A 20,725-nucleotide genomic window follows, 5' to 3' on the forward strand; every position below is an offset into this window, starting at 1 on the left:
TATTAAACCAATATACTTGTACTATATATATAGGTAAGGATAGGTTCGTTAGGTTGCTTCAGATGCCTGAAGGGCAAACTGTCCAGAAATAGGAGCCCCGCGTAGCGGGGCTCCGTCGACTCAGGGAACGAGTCAAAGATTTTCACGTTTCACGATATGCCTAGGAATTTCACGATATGCCTGATCTTACGATCGGCCACCGACATACACACGGCGAGACAGTTCGGATCTCGAGAAAGGACATAGGATAGTTATCACGAAAATCATATCTTTAGGGGCTTGAAAGCGTTGTGGAATGTACTGAGGAAGTGTGATATGGAATTACTAATTCGACAAAGCTCGAGGGCATAAACGAGTTGGAAATATTTTTGCTATTTTAGTAGCTTTTGTCCTTTTAAATATTTAAATTACCTAAGCTGGGGTAAGATCATCACCGGGGCAAGACAAACACTTGTATAAAATCCTCATACTGTTTGTCTTGTCCCGAGCAAAATACACTGTTTGTCTTACCCCACCTCACCTTACATTAGGTGAGTATTAAATTTGTAAGTACATAATAGTTCGCTCAGTAGAAAAACGGCTCTGAAATATTACTAATCGACTTCGTCCTGTCGAAAATGAAGGTAACAATATGCTTATGCATTGACGCCACCGTCATAAATATTTAATATAATTGACACAGCGACTATATTGGTTAATATTTTTAAATCAATAACGTGGAGTCAGAGGTCGTAGCGGGGCAGTTCAGGGTCACGCTGAAATAGCCGTTGGCCCATAGTACAGTGTGAACTCGAGGACAGAACTATCGTGCGACAAGAAAAAAAAAACAAATAATAACATATTTTGTGTGATCAGCGGGTTGCATGTATTTTATTTATTTACATGGGCATTTCGGAGGTGTTGCAGTTATAACGGTTTAAAAAAGAACGGCGAGGTAAATGGTGTTTGACTTAATTTTAATAATGGCATACTGACAGGCTAATCAGTAGGTACTTTCTAAGTTTTGTTTTGACAAAATGTTGTATGTAGAGCGTAGTGATTATACCGGGTGTGGCCTGTAACACGAGCAAAAAATTAAAACATAGATTGTGCTCCTCAAACGGTGACACTATTGTTCAGCAACTTTCAAAAATTATGAAGCATTTAGTCTTCCTATTTTTCATACAAATTAAATATTATCTTCAATGGACGCCATCGCCATGCCATATCATTTGTGATTGACGTTGCTTGTCATGACATAAAAAAAATTCGCAATCCATTGCGTCTTAGAATAAACTTTAAAGTGTGTTAAAAATCAAACCACAAGTTATTTTTAAAAGTTGCTGAACAAATGTTGGTCAGTATGAGGAGTACAGCCTACAGTTAAATTTTTTGCTCGTATTACAGGCTACACCCGGTATAAGTAGGTATGCTCTTTGGTCGTATGTAAACGGCATTGACAACAATTGTAGAATTCTAGTAATTTGTACAGAAATTTTAATGCCTATTGCCTAACTACAGTGGATTTGTCTATAAATGTTTAAAGTTGTCGGTTACATATTTTCCTTCAATGCGATTAAGACCGACATTTACGGAGGTATTGTAATATCCACGACCTCGAAAGGGATCTCAATAGCGGAAGCAGTTATAAAGTTGACCCAAAAATTTTTTATTAAGCTATGAGCTTCATCACATATGTTCCTTGAGTAATCCTAAGCATTTCAAGCCTGGGAGCCAATAAGAAATGTGTGTCTACTCGGATTTGTAATGGATTCAAACTTTCAACCCCTTTTTAACCCTGTTAGGGGATGAATTTTACAAAACGCTGAAATTACTTTTCCTGTCTTTTAATAATATCCCCAAATACAAAGATTCAAGTCCCGCGTTCGAAAATTTTTTTGATATCCATACAAACTTACAACTCCTTTTTCACCACCTTAGGGGATGAATTTTCAAAAACGCTGAAATTAGTTTTCTTGTATTTTAATAATATATCGTTTTACGAAGTTTCAAATTCCTAGCTTAAAATAAAACTTGAACCCCATACAAACTTTCATCCCCTTTTTAACCCCCTTAGGGGTTGAATTTCTCAAAATCGCTTCTTATCTCTTGTACACTTTATAAATGTAATCTAGTGTGCAAATTTCAACTTTCTATCTTTTGTAGTTTCGGCTCCGCGTAGCAAAAATCTCCAACCAAATTTTTCACCTTTTTACGTTTTTCTTGTAAAATTACTATGAAATTGAAAAAAACAAATATCAGCAATGAATTCTACGTCTTTGGTTTATACGAAAATGATACCAAACTTGCCCTAGTACCCACCAGGATCAGAGTAGATTTTTTTTAAAGATGACGGATGGCGGCCGTCTTTGTACCCCACCCTCCCCCCCACTTCAGGCTAGAAATGCTTAGAATTACTCAAATATCAGATGTGATGAAGCTCATAGCTTAATAAAAAATTTTTGGGTCATGTATGGCAGCGTTACATAACTGACTCCAGTACAAGAAAAAAAAAGCGGTAATCTTGTTTGTTTATTGCCGCGAAGTGGAATTCAAATATCGAACGCCATTAACCGCACTGGAACATTTCTCATTCTCACTAAGCTGTGACGAAGCATAGACGCAGTTATTACCTATATTTAGCATTTAGCCATCGAGTTGACTTGAGTGTTTTGTAATTTGAATATTCTGTAGTCTAAGTGGCCATTATCTATTGTTTCTCATTTCATGCAATCGACAAAGGCGTTGACGTTGACTAACTCTTATTACTACGGTGATAAAGTTTAATTTTGTTGAATCCACTTGCCTTCGTGAAATATAAGAACTTCACTGTATAGTGTCTTAGTGCTTGCACCGGCGTAGGCAATTTAAGTGGTTGGAAAATCCAGTATTAAGTGATCTACAAATACGTAACAACTGTGCGACGTCAGAAATAGCTTTTATACTGGTTTTCTTGAGTTATCATCTCGCCTGCACTAGGCAGTCAATATGAATAGCAACACGGCGCGCGAAGCGATCCACTTTATGCCCTTATCAGTACTGTCAGGACATTATCACCTCGATATCGTTTCCTAAAACAGGTGTCGTTCAGTTTCAAGTGATGCAAATGAACGGTGAAACGATGCAAACACGAGTAAATATGCAGAATATGAAGTTCACGAAGACAGAGGCGGAGTATAACCTGAAGTCGATCAGGTTTCTGCTGCTGACCATCACAACTATGTTTATTGTAAGTATTTTATAAAACTCCAGTATAGTTTATCACGGCCGGTACGTCATTCAACTTTCCACCGAGGTCGAATTGTGTTTGTTAATTTTCAATCATGCGTTAACTATTTTATTTTGAAGTAGGTGAAACCCCTCAACTATTACTTGATGCATTTTTTGGATTTCACCAAAACAATTCGCTTTCACGCTCTGCTCATGGCATGAGCATGACGTATGTTGTAACACTTTTAAACTGACTAAGGCTAAGGATTGGTTAATGATGTAGCAGTCGCGACGTGCCTATATACCCAGGTAGGTACATTTATACCTATAAGTACATAGCTAGATCTTTATGTTTTTATGTATTTTTATGTTTCTCCAATTTCCGTGGCAACGAAAACACTAGGACGATTGCGTAGAGACTGTAGAGTACAGTCTGTTATACCATTTTGTCAGTAGAAAAGGGCATGAAATCGATATTTATGGAAAATCGCCTTGTCAGACTACATTTTTCAAATTTCGCGCCTTTTTGTATTAACCAACTCTTTTATCAGACTACCTGTACTGTAAATAAATAATAAAGAATAAATTTATTGAAAATAACTAAGAATACACAAAAGGAACCAATAAATCCGTTATTTTTGTGGCCCGGATGAATAAGATGAATTATCCAATTTTTTAATATTTTTTTATCGATGTGCGAGAATTTTATCACGCGGGATTTTACTATAGGTGTAGGTAAATAAGTAGGTGCAGGTTTATTGTGTACCTATCTTTATTGTGTTTATGTGTGCACGATCTGAAACAATACCCGAGTCGACGAGTAAATAGAGGCGAAGATAACGATCATAGCGATTAATGATGGTAAATAGGTGAATTACCATGAAACTTGAATTGTTTGATGATGACATTGACGACATGCAACGCAGTAGGTAGTAAGTAGGTACCTACCTGTACGGATATGATGATCGTTTTGTCTACGTGGCAGCGTGATAAAATGGTGTCCGCCACTTTCTATCTCACGGTGTTAAAAAGTGACAGTTATTTTATCACGTGGATGAAGATGGATAAAGCCATCCATAATACGCCAGCTGTACGGATATGATGGTCGTTTTTGTCTACGTGACAGCGTGATGAAACGGTGTCCGCCACTTTCTATCTCACGGTTTAAAAAAGTGGCAGTTATTTTATCACGTGGATGAAGATGGATAAAGCCATCCATAATACGCCTGCTGATTGCTTATTATACATAGAATGCAGGTACTTTTATTACAATCTAAATTTGAATAGGTTGGTATTATTAGTTTCTAATTTCATTCGAATTCATATTTAATTACTATGACTCAATACCTAAATCAATAAAGATTCTAGATCAGCGGAAACTGTCCTTTATGTTTTGATGAGTTCAGTAGGTATATAAATAACGTCTGGCATAATGATAAGAAAATAAAGAAATAAAACTAAACTAAGTAGAGTTATACCTTGTCGTGAATAAAAAATAATTAGATTTTACAGTGTGTTGTAGTGAATAAAAAATAATAAGGTTTTAAATGTTTAAATAATTAATGGGAGTGATGCCTCGGATAAGATCCGCAGTAAAACATTGGACTATTGGAGTACAAGGGTCCTCTTGTTGTTCTAACCTGGTTAATGGGAACTTGATAGGATATTGAAAAGATAAAACCAAATATATGACATGCAATTTAATACAATTCGCTAACTACTACAATGCACTCCGCTTTAGGGCGGGTGCTGCTCAGAATACAATCGGTTTCTCTAAACTGTCGGCGGTTATGGGGTGACACAATAGTAAACCTTAATCTACGATCGCGAGATGGACGAGACGCGGGGTTTTGGCCAAAACCTGAGATAAAAGTCTAGTGCACTCACGGGTACCGAACGTAGCTATCATCCACAGGCCCGCTGGTATTTAACGCAGCAGGCGGATCGCTGACGGTGGGCGGCGGGCGTTCCTCAAGCCCCGGCTTTGGCAAGCCCGGGCGAGAACAACCCGCGGCGCTCGGAAGTTCCGCAAGAAGGACCCGCGCGATGAGACCTTGGGGTCGTCGGACCGCGGCAAGGCTGTCCGACACACGGCTCGCGGGTCAAAGCCGTGCCCTACGGCTTGATGGTGGCGCCAACATGACGCTCAACGAAGGCGAGGGCGCGCAACGACGCTCGGGGAAACACGGCCATCGGCCATGCTTGCGCTCGCCGATGACGTGGAACGCACGCGGTAGCTTGTGCACTTTTCGCGCACAACACACACTCGGCGATACGCGCAACTTAACATCCTAATCTCTCCCCGGCCGAGCCAGGCGGCGGAAGGAGACGAAAATGGTTTATTTCAACCTTTACATGATTAGGAGCGATATCAATGCTAGCGAGCCAATTCCAACCCCCCAAGTGAAGTGACAGTTCGAAATCATCTCCTCCCGGACACGTTGCGTTTCGGTTCACATCAACACATTAAACGTCAAACCAACTTAAATCTTTTTTAAATCGAATGATTCTCGAAAAAATATCAATGCTCATTAATACTTGTAATACTTTAAGTGGTTAATAATAATTACTAATAATTATATTTTTATCGTACGTTTTCTACCTTGTTTCATTCAGAATACCTTCTTTCCGATGCGGTAACTAAACGCATAGTCTACTCTCTGACAGTTCTCCTGTCAAAAATTTCAACCTTTTGACACCTTCATAATCACTATTTATGTTTCATAAAAATTCCGAAAATGATTCTAAAATACTAATTAAATTAGGATGTGACCTATTTGAGCAGTTAGGGTAAACCAGGAGGATCATTTTGATATGCATGAAGCCAGGTTTGGTTCAACAACCTCCGCGCAATCTGGGTGACAAGTTCCGTTCAAGTGGCATACTCTTTAGACTTGTTTCTTCGAAACCAGTTAACCAGGAGGCAGGATATGCTAATCAACCTACAGCTGAGAAGGTACATTATAGTTTTACATAAGTGTCATACTCTGGTGTATGTTATTTTGTCCAAAATGCGACACTAATGTTGTACAGGTCACATTGTATGAGAAAGTACCTGTTTGGTATAGGAAATTATGTAGCATCGCTACAACCTAGCTAATTTGGCAGCGATTATGAATATTATGATATTTATGATAGCCCAGACAGTGTAAGTGCATCACGCGGTCTGGGCTTACAAAATCGCTGCCAACTTAACTTAGTCTAACTGTATAAGTAGCTTGTCATAGCTCATTATGTATTTGAAGATCGCCCTTTTATTAGGTAAGTACGTAAAATCTAGGTAACATGTCTGCGGACAGGATGTCTAACAGACATATCTGTGCCCGATTCCCGCCAAACATTGACATATTTATCTGCCAGACAGATCAGCCACTCAGATCTGACCGCCACGCCCGCCAAGGGCGTCGCCAGCGTGGGGAAGGCAGTTTAATACCGCATACTGTCGCAACACATTTGTAAACCTTTAGTATGCTAGCACCGATCAGTGATCCCTACTTTCAACTTAAGCACGTCAACATTTTTTGAACAGCCAAAATTTACTGTAGCATACGCGCGGCGCGCTCATTCTTTCTTCCGTGCGCGGCGCGCTTATTCTTTCTTCCGTGCGCGACGCATTCATTATTTCTTCCGTGAGCATATGAAAGTTTTATAATCAATTTATATTTGCAGATAGTAGCAGGCCTGATGGTGGTTCTCGGCTTCTCCGTATACTCGGAGTACCACGATTTCGCCTTCTTCTACGGCGCGAAGGGCGGTCGCTTCGTCACCCTGTCTGCGCTGTCGGTGTTCATCGGCATGGTGCTGCTGGTGGTCACTTCATTCGGGTTCTTCGGCAGTCTTAAGCAGAGCACGTGCTTAGTCAATTTGGTAAGTAATTAGTAAGTACTCATACTCATCAGAGCAAAATGTGTGATATGGACCTTTAGCACTCACGCCACATCTATCTAATAATACTTACTTAGGTAGGTACCTATTGAGCGAAAGAGATATGAGATGTGCTATCTTATGACTTGACAAATTTAATACGAGTATATGATGCTTAGAATGGCTATTATACGGTTAGAGTTAAAACATTTCCAAAATTAGGTAAGCGTCTAGGTGAATTAAACGGTCAATACTCATCTACATATTATATTGCGATGATTCCATCGCACAACACGTGTCACGATCATAATAGCTTTCATAATAACATCGCCCAGTAGCGATCAGTGAAAATTAACACACTTTGCAATCTTTGCATTGGTATACAAAATGCAATCGCTTTGCATTTGATCAGGATTTTATCTACCCAGTGGCGGATTTGCGGTCTTTGCCGCCCTAATAGGTCCCAGGCCAGCCGCCCCTTTCTCAGCACCCATCATATTGACTAAACTTTGAGTTCTTGCATCTGCGATTTTTTTGTCACAATTTGCCGCCCCTAATATCTTGCTGCCCTAAATAGGCCCGGGCTTACTGGGCCTTAGTGCAAGAGCGCCACTAGCTGAAACTACCATTTACGCAAACGTTTGATTTGACACTATGACTACATGTTCTTGAGTGGGTACCTTCCTTATTTTAAAAATAAATAAATGTGACGTTCCACGGAAAAAGGTACCTTATGGCGGCCGGCGCTTACGTCGCATAGCGCCGCAATAACTTTGGAGCGGCGTTAATAATAGCGTAAGCGCCAACTGCCATAATTTTATCCGTGGGACGTCAAAAATGTTTTCTTTTGATTATCTTGTTCATTCCAGTACGCTTTCTTCCTGAGTCTCATCCTCATCGTGATGCTGGTGGTGGTGACCCTGGCCTGCACTCTGGACTCCTCAACCGTGATGAAATACTTCTCCATCCCCATATCAGAATACACTGCTGATCCTGAGATCCAGGCTGAGATTGATTCACTGCAGTATTCGGTATGTTTAACAGATTGTTGGCTCCATCAGATCGTACTAGACAAATGTATGGAAATGTTGACGGAGTTGAGGCTGACCGCAGTCATATAATTTGAGAAACCCGGAGCTAGCTGTATAGGTACCATTGGCAGTGGTAGATGATATTGAGTACTGTCCCCCAACCCCTGGGGAACCCCTGTCTACCCTTTAGATAAGTTCCTAACTTAGTCAATTTTTCTGCCATCAAAAGCGCTTGATTGCTTGAAGCAATAGACAATTGTAATTTTCAGTAGGTTCAAGAAACTTTGTGTGGTTACAATACTATATAACAGTAACCCAAAGACTAAAAAATACCATTTAAATCAGGCAAAGCAAGCAGTTAAGTTACAGTCGATTTATCCCAGTCTTATCGTGTTTAGTAAAGCACTTTCTAACCTCATTTAATCCAGTCTGGATAACTTTAAGGGGCCCACAGAGTACCAGTTCGCCGGACGATATCAGCCTGTCAGTTTAATCGCAAAAGGTGACAGTTCCGAACAACTGACAGAGGCTGATATCGTCCGGCGAACTTGTAATCTGTGGGCCCCTTTAGAGAGGATCTTCTGACATAGTAATCTTACTGAGTTTAAGAACGTTTTCAAACACTTCCAGCTAAACTGCTGCGGCAGTGACTCCTACCTTGACTACCTGAACACCGAGTTCACCAGCAACCACTCCACCGTAATCACCACCAAGGAGACAGACGGCGACATCCTGACCATGGTCGTTCCTGCCTCTTGCTGCTCAAGTGCTGTTGATGTTATATGCACAAGGCTTAGGACCAATAGCTGCAAAGATGCGCTGGTCAATATGGTTATACAGAACTCGACTGTTATTGGAGTTCTGGGTGTCTCTGTGATGTTTATCAAGGTAAGACTTGAGATTGTAGGTTGTAGGGCCTTTCAGTTCCGCTTTGCTAAGGACAGAACTGGAGTCATCGTGGCTATGAAGGTTCCTGCCTCTTGCTGCTCAAGTGCTGTGGATGTTATATGCACGAGGCTTAGGACCAATAGCTGCAAAGATGCGCTGGTCAATATGGTTATTCAGAACTCGTCTGTTATTGGAGTTCTGGGGTTCTCTGTGATGTTTATCGAGGTAAGACTTAAGAATGTAGGTTGTAGGCTTTTTCAGTTCTACTTTGCTAAGGACAGAGCTGAAATCATCGTGGCTATGGTCGTACCTGTATCTTGCTGCTCAAGTGCTGTTGATGTTATATGCACAAGGCTTAGGACCAATAGTTGCAAAGATGCGCTGGTCAATATGGTTATTCAGAACTCGACCGTTATTGGAGTTCTGGGGGTCTCTGTGATGTTTATCAAGGTAAGATTTACTCGTAATTAAGAATGTAGGCTCCTTCAGTTCCACTTTTGGAATCATCGTGGCTATGAAAGGTTCCTACTTCTTGCTGCTCAAGTGTTGTGGATGTTATCTGCATGTTAGGATTAGGACTACTAGTTGTAAAGATACTCTGGTCAACATGGTTGTACAGAATTCAACTGTTATTGGAGTTCTGGGTGTCTCTGTGATGTTTATCAAGGTAAGACTTGAGAATGTAGGTTGTAGGCTCTTTCAGTTCCACTTTGCTAAGGACAGAACTGGAGTCATCGTGGCTATGAAGGTTCCTGCATCTTGCTGCTCAAGTGCTGTGGATGTTATATGCACGAGGACTACTAGTTGCAAAGATACTCTGGTCAGCATGGTTATACAGAACTCGACTGTTATTGAAGTTCTGGGGGTCTCTGTGATGTTTATCAAGGTAAGACTTAATAATGTAGGTTGTAGGCTCTTTCAGTTCCACTTTGCTAAGGATAGAACTGGAATCATAGTGGTTATGAAGGTTCCTGCATCTTGCTGCTCAAGTGGATGTTACCTATATGCACGAGGCTTATGACCAATAGCTGCAAAGATGCGCTGGTCAATCAATATGGTTATTCAGAACTCGACTGTTATTGGAGTTCTGGGGGTCTCTGTGATGTTAGAACTGGAATCATAGTGGTTATGAAAGGTTCCTACATCATGCTGTTCAAGTCCTGTTGACGGCTTATTAGGACTACTGTTGCAAGGTTGCGCTGGTCAACATGGTTATACAGAACTCTATGGTAATTGGGGTTCTGGGTGTCTCTGTGATGTTTATAAAGGTAAGGCTGCTTAGAAAATGGCTACTTAAAATATGTCTAGGGCATAAACGCCTACTGTCTCTCTACATTCTGTCATACTTTGGCCATAATGGCCATATTGCCAAATGCAAACTGTATCCATAAAGTGGTCATCGTGGAAGGTAAATAAAAACGTGGCAAATTTCCTTACTCTTGAACTCTGTTTTAGCTGCCCTTTCTCATTCGGTTTCGCAAAAGCTTCTGAAGTTGGTATTCATTAATTTACCTTCCTATTCCAGCTCCTTGGCATCATTTTCGCTCTCCTTCTGGCTCGCTGCATCCGCAAGAGTAAGAGCGAGCGCGCGCTAATCCAGTGGAAGATCCGCGAGCAGATGATCCTCGCGCGCCAACACACTGACGAGTGCAAGGCCGGTCACACGGGCCTCATGACGGTGTCTTTGGAGCAACCCACTTCTAGCAACGCATAAACTAATATAATATTTAGACCTTCCGCGTTTTGAACACGTATTAACTTACATTCATAGACGGCATTTTGCTGGGACGTCAGTTAGCCGCGACCACTACCAGTGAAATCTGTGTCGAAACTTCGGTAAATAAAGGTAATTGAATAAATTTCGCGTTAGACCCTTCTATAAATGTGAGTTAACGCATAAACTGTTTTCAAAATCACGCTAAAAATTAAACGTATTACCAACTAGCGACCCGCCCCGGCTTCGCACGGGTTACACAAAACCTTAATAAATATACACTTAAACCTTCCTCAAGAGTCCCTCTAGTGATAGGTGAAAACCACATTAAAATCCGTTCAGTAGTTTTCAAGTTTATCGCAAACATACATACACACAAACAGACAGACGTGGCGGGGGACTTTGTTTTATATGGGGTAGTGAAGTCAACCTCTAGGTATTTGTGGCTACTCCCGATCTGGGCTATAACCGGGAAAATCGAAGTTCGCAAATTGCAGGCATCTTTCTCTGTCACCCTTATTACGCCTTCATTGGAGTAAAAGAGAAAGATCCCCGCAATTTGCGAATTTCGGTTTTCGCGGTAGCCCCTCTGAGTAAAAGGTTCAAATTTCTATGATTCTAGTGAGAGGCATAATAATCGGAACGCAAATGTCTACTTTTTCGCCGACAATGAAATTTCCCGCTCCGCCTTGAAGGTTAAAATGTACCACTATTATATTATCTTTACACCAAGTACCAGAATTATGCACAATCTACTCAAACAACGAGACCAAGATATCTGAGGGCCTACCGCGAACCACGAACGAGGTTTTGCCTCTCTGTCGCACTTACTAGGAATTTACAAGTGCGATAGATAAGCAAAACTTCGTTCATGGTTCGCGGTAAGCTCTCTCTCTTTACTAGATTCAATTGACTGTAAAAAATTATAAAATAGTAAAAAAATATTGTGATACAAAATACGTGGAAGTGAGGGACAGTTATAAAGTAGGAGCATTCCATGAAATTGTCTACCGTTGTCCCGTACAAACGCAAAGTTTCTGAAGATTTAAAGGTATAAGAGATTCCTTTTCTATGACAAATGGTCAAAAATATGCAAAGAAAAATAATCGCCTGCTTTAAATGCCGAGAAAAAAGTCGCAACACAGGAAATAAAATGCGTTTGTACAGGACAGCTCGTGGAATGCTCCAGTAATGGAATTGTAAATATTATGTAATTAGGTCCATCCTTTATTGCAAATGTTCTTATCAAGGGACCAGCGTATCATACAGTATTTGGAAATGAGGTTGTAATGTATTCATATTATTATGTGTAAAATAAAATAAATATTTTAAATAAATAAGTTCTATATTAGTTTTAAAATATTGTAGTACCTGTGTATAGCATTAGGAACATTTAGATTGTATCCTGGTCATAAATATCTGAACAAGACTAAAATTATGCTAGAAATGTATTGATTGCACAAAAGATTCATGACATTCATATGAGCACAGTTAACAGTATAATAAAAACACCTTATATAATAAAGAATAATAAAGAATTTTTACTATTCAAGATTCTCGGTTACGTAATTTATTGGTTCTAGCATCAATAAAGGGAAATAAATTAAACTGTTTTTATGTATTTACCTATCTACTGATAAGATATTTGTTAAGGCCAACATTTCTAAGATAAGAATCCTTACTCATCAAATAATAACATGTGGTTTCAATTTCTCAATAAATTATATTGATTTCTTTTATATTACAACTTACAGATGTCACTGGAATAAAATATCACATTTTCATAGACATATTCTATGTTTGTGGTGGAACTCAAATGGATTCTTAATTATTTCAACTTAAGCCTCGATTTGGTACTTTAACTTGTGATCCCAAAATGTCTTAGCCTGTCTGATGAGGTTGCCAGCCTCTTCATGGCAGCCATTCTGCATGTACGGCGGTGTGAACTCCCTGTAAGCTATACATACCCGGCGGGAAGAGATGTCCTCACGGAGCACACTGTGCTCCCAGTGGTATCTTGGCTCACCATAGAAGACTAGGAGCGATCTTCTGTAATAAAAAAATAAGAAATTAGTGGTATAATACATGTACAAACAGCATCCTAATTGTACAGCGGTGGACCTTATTATAAAAGTTGTGTAGACTGTGCTCGGTCTACCCTCATTTGAGCACATTGGCTGCATTAGCTTTCAACGTTACCACCCGTCTCGTCTGTCAGGGTTGGTATCCCGGTCGATATAAGTCTAGTGAAACTAACCGTGAACAGGGACTGAAAAGGTACCGTTAAAAACGGTTTTGACCGGTCTTTTTAAAGGTACCCGACCGTTAAAAGTAGCATTTCGGTACCAATATCAATCGGTACCCGTATCCAAACAAGCTTCCGTTCAAACGGTACCATTAAATAAAAGTACCTTTAGGTGTTTTTTTTATAGGTACCCGACCGTTAAACTAGCATTCCATATTGATATCAATACTTTAGGTATCCAAATAAGCTTTAGCCCAAACGGTACCGTTAAATGTAGGCTTCCGTCCAAACGGTACCCTTAAATAAAAAAACCTTATAGCGTTTTGATCTGATAGGTACCTCAATTCAAACATTTCAAACCGGCCACTCGCGAGAGCGGGAGGTAACGCGTGTCTCCCTCTCACTTTTCACTAAGTACACAGATCCCAATGTGATTGTTTGTGAATTATATTGTCATCATCATCATCATCATTGACATAAAAGTCATCATGGGTGTCGTTTTATAGGTTTCAGGGAGTGCAGAATTCAAAAATGATGACAATTTTGGAATCCAAGATGTCTGACGTGCACTTTGACATAAAAGTCATAATGGGTGTCGTTTTATAGGTTTTAGGGAGTGCAGAATTCAAAAATGATGACTCGGCACTCCTATGTCGACTTTTATGTCAAAGTGCACGGCAGACATGTTGGATTCCAAAATAGTCATCATTTTCGAAACCGGCACTTCCTAAAACACCCATAATGACTTTTATGACAAAGTGCACGGTCGCTATCTTGGATTCCAAAACAGTTATCATTTTCTAAATCCGCAGTCCTGAAAAGCTATAAAACAACAAAGACCTTATTACAAAAGGCATAAGGTCCTTTACCTACTGAAGACCGTTAGCCTTAACGGTACCGTTTGAATTTTATTTATTCGGGTACCGTTACTATTTGATACCTTTTCAATTGATACCTTTATATTAGATACTGGTATTTTGCCGTTTTATTTGGGTACCCTTACTGTTGGATACCTATTCTATTGATACCTTTATTTTAGGTACTGCTATTTTGCCGTTTAATTCGGGTACCGTTTCTGTTGGATACCTATTCAATTGATACCTTTATTTTAGGTACTAGTATTTTGCCGTTTTATTCGGGTACCATTACTGTTGGATACCTACTCAATTGATACCTTTATTTTAGGTTACCGGTCTTTTGCGGTTTTTCAGTCCTTGACCGTGAATCATTAAAAAAAGTATTATATTTACCTAGGCATTGGTATTCTGACAACAACATCCAAATCTTGTGATTTACTTGCTTCAAAAGCCGATTTATCAAGATCACTACATTCCAAGTTAATACTGCCATCTGGTTTAACTATCGGACAGTATTTTTCTGCACAATGCAGATTATACTTCTTAGTATCTCCATGATATCTAGTCATGGTTAACACGGAATCAGACAAACAGTTCACAGTGATGATTCTTTCGCCCCAAATCCAACAATCATCTATGTGAGGATCAATAGAAGCTCCTTTATTAGGATCATACTCTAAAGAGCACTGCTCTATTACATCATAACCTTTCAATAAAGGCACAGCTTCGAATCTATCTTGCAGAAACTTGGAAAATGCTGGGAAGCCATCAAAATTGCCAGAATTGATTTTCATCTTCTTGAAATTCGTTTTAGGACCATAGTTTTGCTTACGTCTCCCACTCTGCGATATGTCCCAAGGTACCTCGTCTATATTTTTCATTAACACATTTTCTTCTTGCTCTGTTATAAAGTCCAACTGAATGTAAACACCGGGATACTCGATCGGTGCTCCATCGTGATTGGGATGTTGTTTGTAGACATCGGCGTCCCAACCCGCCCAAGCTTTGTTGCAAAACGGGCAATAAACATAGCTTTTAGTCTTGTCGAACTCTAATTGAATTTTGTACTTGTCAGCCCCGTACTGGGTTTCGCAAATGAGGCATGTCCTGCATCCTTTGCATCCACAGGGTCGCGGCTGTGTCATTTCACTTGTAGTTATCTACACTGGGATTTAAGATTTGCAGATTCAATTGTGTTAAATTCAATTATATTGATTAATTTTAACCAAAAAACTATGATTCGTTAGCTTGATTGGATTTAATCGCTCAAAATTCGACGTTTATGCGTTTATGACATTGACGTGTGTGTCATTATGACAGTTGAATTTTTTTTTAATTTTTGAGACATCTTTGAGACAATCGGATAGTCGATGTCAGACGCATTTCATAATGCCTCTATTACACGGTCAGTAAGGCTTAAGGTGGCTTGAGCCAAAGAATATAATACTCACTAGGAGAAGAACGGTAACTCCATACAAAAAAATGTCCCCAACCGTTTATACGTTTATACTACTGGCGCCCTCGATGTGTACCAATGGAACTAAAGTTAACAACCGGTTTAGCCTGGCGGGTATTGGTATTATAGGTATATAGTAATTATGTTGATAAACATATTTGTTATCTTCATATCACGAAATATATGAAAGATGCAAATATTACCCCTTGTTTGTGGTATTATCTATTGATTTAAATAAAAGGCATATTCATGTTTATAACATTGTATTATGTTTTACATATAGAAATATACACTGAAAATTAAACCCTGACAACTTAATAAAAATAGACATTAATAAAGCGCATTCACAAAGTTTTCAGTATTATACAAATAACATTAGGCATACCTACCTATTACACTTTACACACAGATACACTACACTTTACACACGGCATTTTACACAGATTTCTAACTTGTATTCATACATTTCTTCACGGTTAATTAATACGCTTTCCAGATGCGTTATGACTCGGTTCCTTCTGAACCCACTAAAGCTGTATAAAATTTCACTCTGGCTGCTTCAACAGCCATTGCTCCGCATTTAGCACATTTTCTATGTGCATTGCTGTAATCTATGTAGGTACAGACTTACAGTTTTAAGTGGTTGTACCGCTACGTTGTATTTATTATTTAAAGATTTAATAAATAAAATGTTCGTTATGAACTTTAACCACAGCAGTTGGACAGAGTTGTCGCGGAGCTAATAGATTTAATATCAAATGTAATATTCATATACATATTTATAGCGACATAAGAACACACAATAATTATAGTATGATAGTAACCCGAGAAAGCAAGCTTGCCTATTAATTATTATCTTATTAGTCTCTACTACAACCATTGCATCATTTCTCTCTCTCTTACTGATAACCAGATACACACTCTGGTGACGGAGGACATGTACTCTCTCAGTCCTCCTCGGGTAACCTCTCTTGGTCTTGCCTGACACTCTGCCTCGGCCTGGCAAGACCCATACATACTATGAGCATGGTGGCGGGAACCTCTTGTTCCCTGACGGGCCTCCAACCATCCCCAAATAGCTCGCCTCTTCCTCCATAGACACACCATGCTCCTCTATAGGTTACCCTCTCTTACTCTCAGTCATGGCTTCGGGCCTTACGCTAAGCTTGACGCCAGCTGCCTGACAGCCCTATACATGATGCCTCTGGCCAGATACTTTAGGCCAGGAACTAAACTGTACATAAGTCTTATGAAAGCTTGCCATCTCAACATTACCGTCACACCAGCGATAATGACTATTAAAGGGGAAACTCACCAAGAGTAGCTGGCTCTGTACACTGCTCATACCATAAGCAGTCTGCACCTGTTTCCATCAGGTCTCCTTGCCTCTCCTATAGGTATTACCTTTTCTTTTCCTCACTTATTCTTCTCGCGCCGCCGTTACGACTCGATATTCAACTATTTCTTTTTCAGCTCAGTGTTACCAGGATGTAAAAAGCGAATGACAGTTACCTGTATTATTGGTCCGTATCGCGCATCATCGCGACACTCGCCACGGCAAAGAAAATGTTACAAGACGGTTAACAGGTGACGCGTCCATTCCGCTATCTTCTCTCTGGCTTTAATGGCAGCGTCTCTCTTCTCATTTCTACTAGGACTTTCGATTACTGAACCTTCAACAAAGTCTGTCGGAGTAGGGCAAGTTTCTTCTACAGGAGTCAGTGGATTTTCTTGTAATGGTAATGATTCATCGCTAGGAACGGTTTCTGGATTATTGTTATCAATTATCTGATCCGGAGGTATATCCGGGGTACTTGTGTCCGTTACAGGCACTTGAGGCATTTCATCAACATTACTGGAGTCTAAAGTATCTTCCACTCTTACTACTTTATTTTCTTCCTGATTGACCATTTCAGGCAGTTCTTTATTTGGTATACATGTTTCTTCAACATCGTCTACTTCTAACGGGTACAGGTGGCCAAGAGATCGTGTGAATTCCGTATCATTAACTTTGACTCTAGCAACTCTTACAACACCATCTTGGCCCTTAATCAGAGAGACAATTTTTCCCACTTTCCAATTTGTCCTATTCTTGGACTCATCTCTGATTTGAACTATATCTCCTATTTCAGGTACCTTTTTAGATTTAATTCTTGGTTGTTTGTGTGTGTGGAAGGATCTCTCTCTAAGACTTGGCAGATATTGGTTAATGAACATTCTTTTATATTCTTCAAGAATCATTTGACCTCTTCTCCAACTTTGCACTAGGTCAACCTTTGTATTTGTCAGTTGTTGATTTATTTGTAAATCTGTATTTAAATCTAAGCACTGTCCAAGGGTCAAGAAGTCGGCTGGCTTCAGTACTTCTTCTGGCTCTGCACCTACTGCAGTCAACGGTCTAGTGTTAAGCACCGATTCCACCTCTTTAAGGACCGTTGTCATCTGGTTCTCAGTCAACAGATGTTTGTCCAACGTGCGTTTCAAGCAGTGCTTAACTAAAGCTACTAGTCGTTCATAAAAGCCTCCCTGCCAAGGTGCCAGCTGAGCTATAAATTTCCATTTAATACCTTTATTCATACAGTACTCTGACGACAGGACTTCACTGGTCAGTTTGAATTGGAGTGCGTTATCAGAGATTATGGTGTCCGGTATGCCCCTAATAGCTGTGAATCTCCTAATGGCTAGTAAGCACTCCTTCGCTGATAAGTCTTTAACTAATTCTAGATGCAAAGCTCGTACTGCTAAACATGTTAATAGACATATCCACCTTTTTTCTTTTCCTTTATCTGTATCTACTAGGACAGGTCCTAGATAGTCTAAGCCGGTACAATGGAAAGGTGAGCTATAATTTACTCTTGCACTTGGTAGCTCCGGTGCTGGTGGTAACTGAAAAGGGCCTCCACCATACTTCACGCATTGTGGGCACCTTCTAATAACTTTCTGAACTTGAGCACGTCCCTGGGGTATCCAATATTTTTCTCTTATAATACTCAAGGTGTGGGGCACACCTACATGATAATTTTCTTCATGTGTCCTTTTAATAATCTGGGTTGCCAAAGAGGATTGTTTTGGGATCACTATTGGATACTTCTTATCATATGGCAAATTTGCTTTCCCAAAACGTCCTTTGCTCCTCAATACTCCATCTACGTCGCGGAATATTCCTAAATCTAACGACAGATTAGTTCTTTTTCCCATGACTTCGTTTGGAAGGTATTCTTTCTGAATCCTCTTAATGTTGTCTGTAGTGATATCATTTCCAGTTGTATTATCAATATTTGAAGGTTCCTCATTCAATTGCTCGGTGAGTTCTTGCTCTTCTGTTGTGAGGGCTAATTCTTCACTTTCATAACCCTTCGAAGTCATCTCTGGACCATCAACTATCTCTAGAGCCCTCCCAACCAAGCAAAGCTCTTTATTAGTTTGTGTGTCATTAGGCCAATGATTTTCATCTTTGGTAAGGAATTTTGGTCCATAAAACCATAACTCTTGTTTCTTTTGCCATAATTCTGGTCTAGTTGCTATATCTGCCGGGTTATTTTTTGTATCCACATATCGTAGTTCTATACCCAGGATATGGCTGGTTTGTTTTATTTCATTAACGCGCCTTGCTACAAATGGAGGCAGTAATTTGCTTGTCTTCATCCATGCCAAGACAACTTGGCTGTCAGACCATAGATACAAACTTGAAAGTTTTATATCTATATGATCATGTATATATTTCATTAACCTGCTACCAATCAAGAAGGATAACAACTCAAGTCTTGGGATTTTCAAATCATTTTTGTCTTCTATTGGTGTGATCCTCGTCTTAGACATCAGGAAAGTGACTGCTGTTTTGTCTTCGCCTATAAGTCTCAAATATACAATCGCTGCATATGAATTCATAGACGCATCTGTAAAACCATGTAGTTCATATCGTATGATCTTTCCTGTTTGTTCGCATGTATCTCCGACGTATCTTTGAACTTCTATGTCTTTTATAGCAGCTAGGTTTTTAACTATGTTTTCCCATAACGTCTGCATATCATCAGGCAGTGTATCTTCCCATTTCAGTTTTCTTTTGCAGAGTTCCTGGAATAATAACTTTCCAGGAAGTATTAAAGGTGATGCAAAACCACAGGGGTCATATAAACGTGCTAATACTTTGAGCACTCCTTTCTTCGTGATTCCTCTTGACTCAGTGATAAAAATTTCTGGATCTATATTGAGTTGTAGGGTGTCATTCTTTATATTCCATAATAAGCCGAGAATCTTCATCTTATCTGTCCGTTTTTCTCTCTGAGTTAAAGGAATTTGCTCAATAAAGTCTTTGTCATTAGACATCCAGTCTCTAATATTCATACCTAGTTCCTGGAATATGCGGTTTGTATCCTTGTACAGTTGTAGAGCTTCCTTGTTGGAACCAGCTGACGTTACCAAATTATCCACATAACATCTGTCTGCTATTTTTGATAGTAGGGAATTTTCTGTCTTTGAAATATGATGTCTGATCGTCGCTGTCAATAAAAAAGGACTGGATATAATTCCAAATGGGACACGACAAAAACGATACTGTACTATATTGTCTTCTGTTACTTCCTTCGAGGGATCTTTCACCCAAAGAAATCTGGTAACGTCTCTATCTTCTGTTTGAAGTCCCACTTGGAGGAAAGCTCGTTCCACATCAGCTGTTATGCCTATCTTTCCTGTTCTGAAATTGAAGATTAGTCCCGTAAGATCTTCCAACATAGATGGGCCACCATACAGACATTCATTAAGGCTTTTTTCATTCTTAATTTTTGATGACGCGTCATACACTATACGCCCTCTCTTTCCCTTTTGATTTACAATATGATGAGGCAAGAAATGAACTGGATGTGTCAGTTCGTGAAAAGGTGAAGGCTGGACTATCTCAATCACCTTAGCTTCTAACTGTTCTTTTAGGATTTCTTTATAGTTGTCGAGAGTTTCTTCATCAGAACGTTTTATTAAGCTTTTCAACCTTCCAAGCGCGAGTCCGTAATTTGTGGGCAATTCCGGAGGATATTGTATCCACGGCCACTTAACTTGATATCTTCCTTCTTGGTACTTGACATTTTCGTTAAAATGGTGAACTGCTTCTTCTTCCTTTGTTGTCTTCGGTGAGTCCGTGATGCCAATACTCTCAAGCGCCCATAAGAACTTAACATCAATATTACGGAGGGGAAGATCTGGCTCGGAGAAATATGGACAGTTAGAATCATGACAACTACAATATGTCACGACTGACAACACATCTTCATTTTTATTATTGAAAGCCCTGTCGAAGCCTCCAGTCAGCCAACCAAAATCTGAGTCGATCAGATATAAGTCTTCTTTTATTTTTATAAGGTATTTTCTGAGGAACGAAAAATACATGTCGTTACCGATCAACAAGTCAACTCTTTGACCGACCGATTCATCATCCGCACTTATATCTATTTTAGGATGATTAATTTTGGCAACTGGGACGTGATCTGT

General features: G+C 39.6%; 3 protein-coding genes across 4 annotated transcripts; 1 reads left to right on the plus strand and 2 right to left on the minus strand.

Moving 5' to 3' along the window:
• The first annotated feature begins 767 nt into the window (after nucleotides 1-767).
• LOC134664987 (23 kDa integral membrane protein-like) lies at nucleotides 768-12,294 on the plus strand. Of its 2 annotated transcripts, XM_063521744.1 has the most exons (6): nucleotides 768-934; nucleotides 3,060-3,208; nucleotides 6,859-7,056; nucleotides 7,923-8,084; nucleotides 8,715-8,972; nucleotides 10,498-12,294. In XM_063521744.1, exons 2-6 carry the CDS (start codon nucleotides 3,080-3,082, stop codon nucleotides 10,684-10,686), a joined length of 936 nt encoding a protein of 311 aa, XP_063377814.1. In that variant the 5' UTR covers nucleotides 768-934; nucleotides 3,060-3,079; the 3' UTR covers nucleotides 10,687-12,294. The 2 variants fall into 2 exon arrangements, with proteins under 2 accessions (XP_063377814.1, XP_063377813.1); XM_063521743.1 differs by lacking the exon at nucleotides 768-934 and having other exon boundaries at nucleotides 2,843-3,208.
• A 186-nt stretch (nucleotides 12,295-12,480) lies between these two features.
• Nucleotides 12,481-14,994, minus strand: LOC134664985 (alpha-ketoglutarate-dependent dioxygenase alkB homolog 4). The gene is made up of 2 exons (XM_063521741.1): nucleotides 14,182-14,994; nucleotides 12,481-12,735 (listed from the first exon to the last, which is right to left on the minus strand). The coding sequence occupies exons 1-2, from the start codon at nucleotides 14,931-14,933 to the stop codon at nucleotides 12,525-12,527; spliced, it is 963 nt and encodes a 320-aa protein (XP_063377811.1). The 5' UTR covers nucleotides 14,934-14,994; the 3' UTR covers nucleotides 12,481-12,524.
• Nucleotides 14,995-16,813: 1,819 nt separating this feature from the next.
• Nucleotides 16,814-20,623, minus strand: LOC134665499 (uncharacterized). The gene has a single exon (XM_063522473.1). The coding sequence runs from the start codon at nucleotides 20,621-20,623 to the stop codon at nucleotides 16,814-16,816; it is 3,810 nt and encodes a 1,269-aa protein (XP_063378543.1).
• Nucleotides 20,624-20,725: the final 102 nt, after the last annotated feature.

The sequence above is a fragment of the Cydia fagiglandana genome, chromosome 6 (assembly GCF_963556715.1).
Source record: "Cydia fagiglandana chromosome 6, ilCydFagi1.1, whole genome shotgun sequence".
Lineage (NCBI taxonomy): Eukaryota > Metazoa > Arthropoda > Insecta > Lepidoptera > Tortricidae > Cydia > Cydia fagiglandana.

What these genes read in the sequence shown, in the direction of transcription:
- LOC134664987 (XM_063521744.1), top strand. Translation starts at nt 3,080, where the DNA reads ATGCAAATGAACGGTGAAACGATGCAAACACGAGTAAATATGCAGAAT. An exon ending in TTGATTCACTGCAGTATTCG is followed by an intron (nt 8,085 to 8,714) that starts GTATGTTTAACA and finishes AAACACTTCCAG; the next exon opens with CTAAACTGCTGCGGCAGTGA. An exon ending in TCTCTGTGATGTTTATCAAG is followed by an intron (nt 8,973 to 10,497) that starts GTAAGACTTGAG and finishes TTCCTATTCCAG; the next exon opens with CTCCTTGGCATCATTTTCGC.
- LOC134665499 (XM_063522473.1), bottom strand. Translation starts at nt 20,623, where the DNA reads ATGTATTTTTCGTTCCTCAGAAAATACCTTATAAAAATAAAAGAAGAC.
- LOC134664985 (XM_063521741.1), bottom strand. Translation starts at nt 14,933, where the DNA reads ATGACACAGCCGCGACCCTGTGGATGCAAAGGATGCAGGACATGCCTC. An exon ending in GTCAGAATACCAATGCCTAG is followed by an intron (nt 12,736 to 14,181) that starts GTAAATATAATA and finishes TTTTTATTACAG; the next exon opens with AAGATCGCTCCTAGTCTTCT.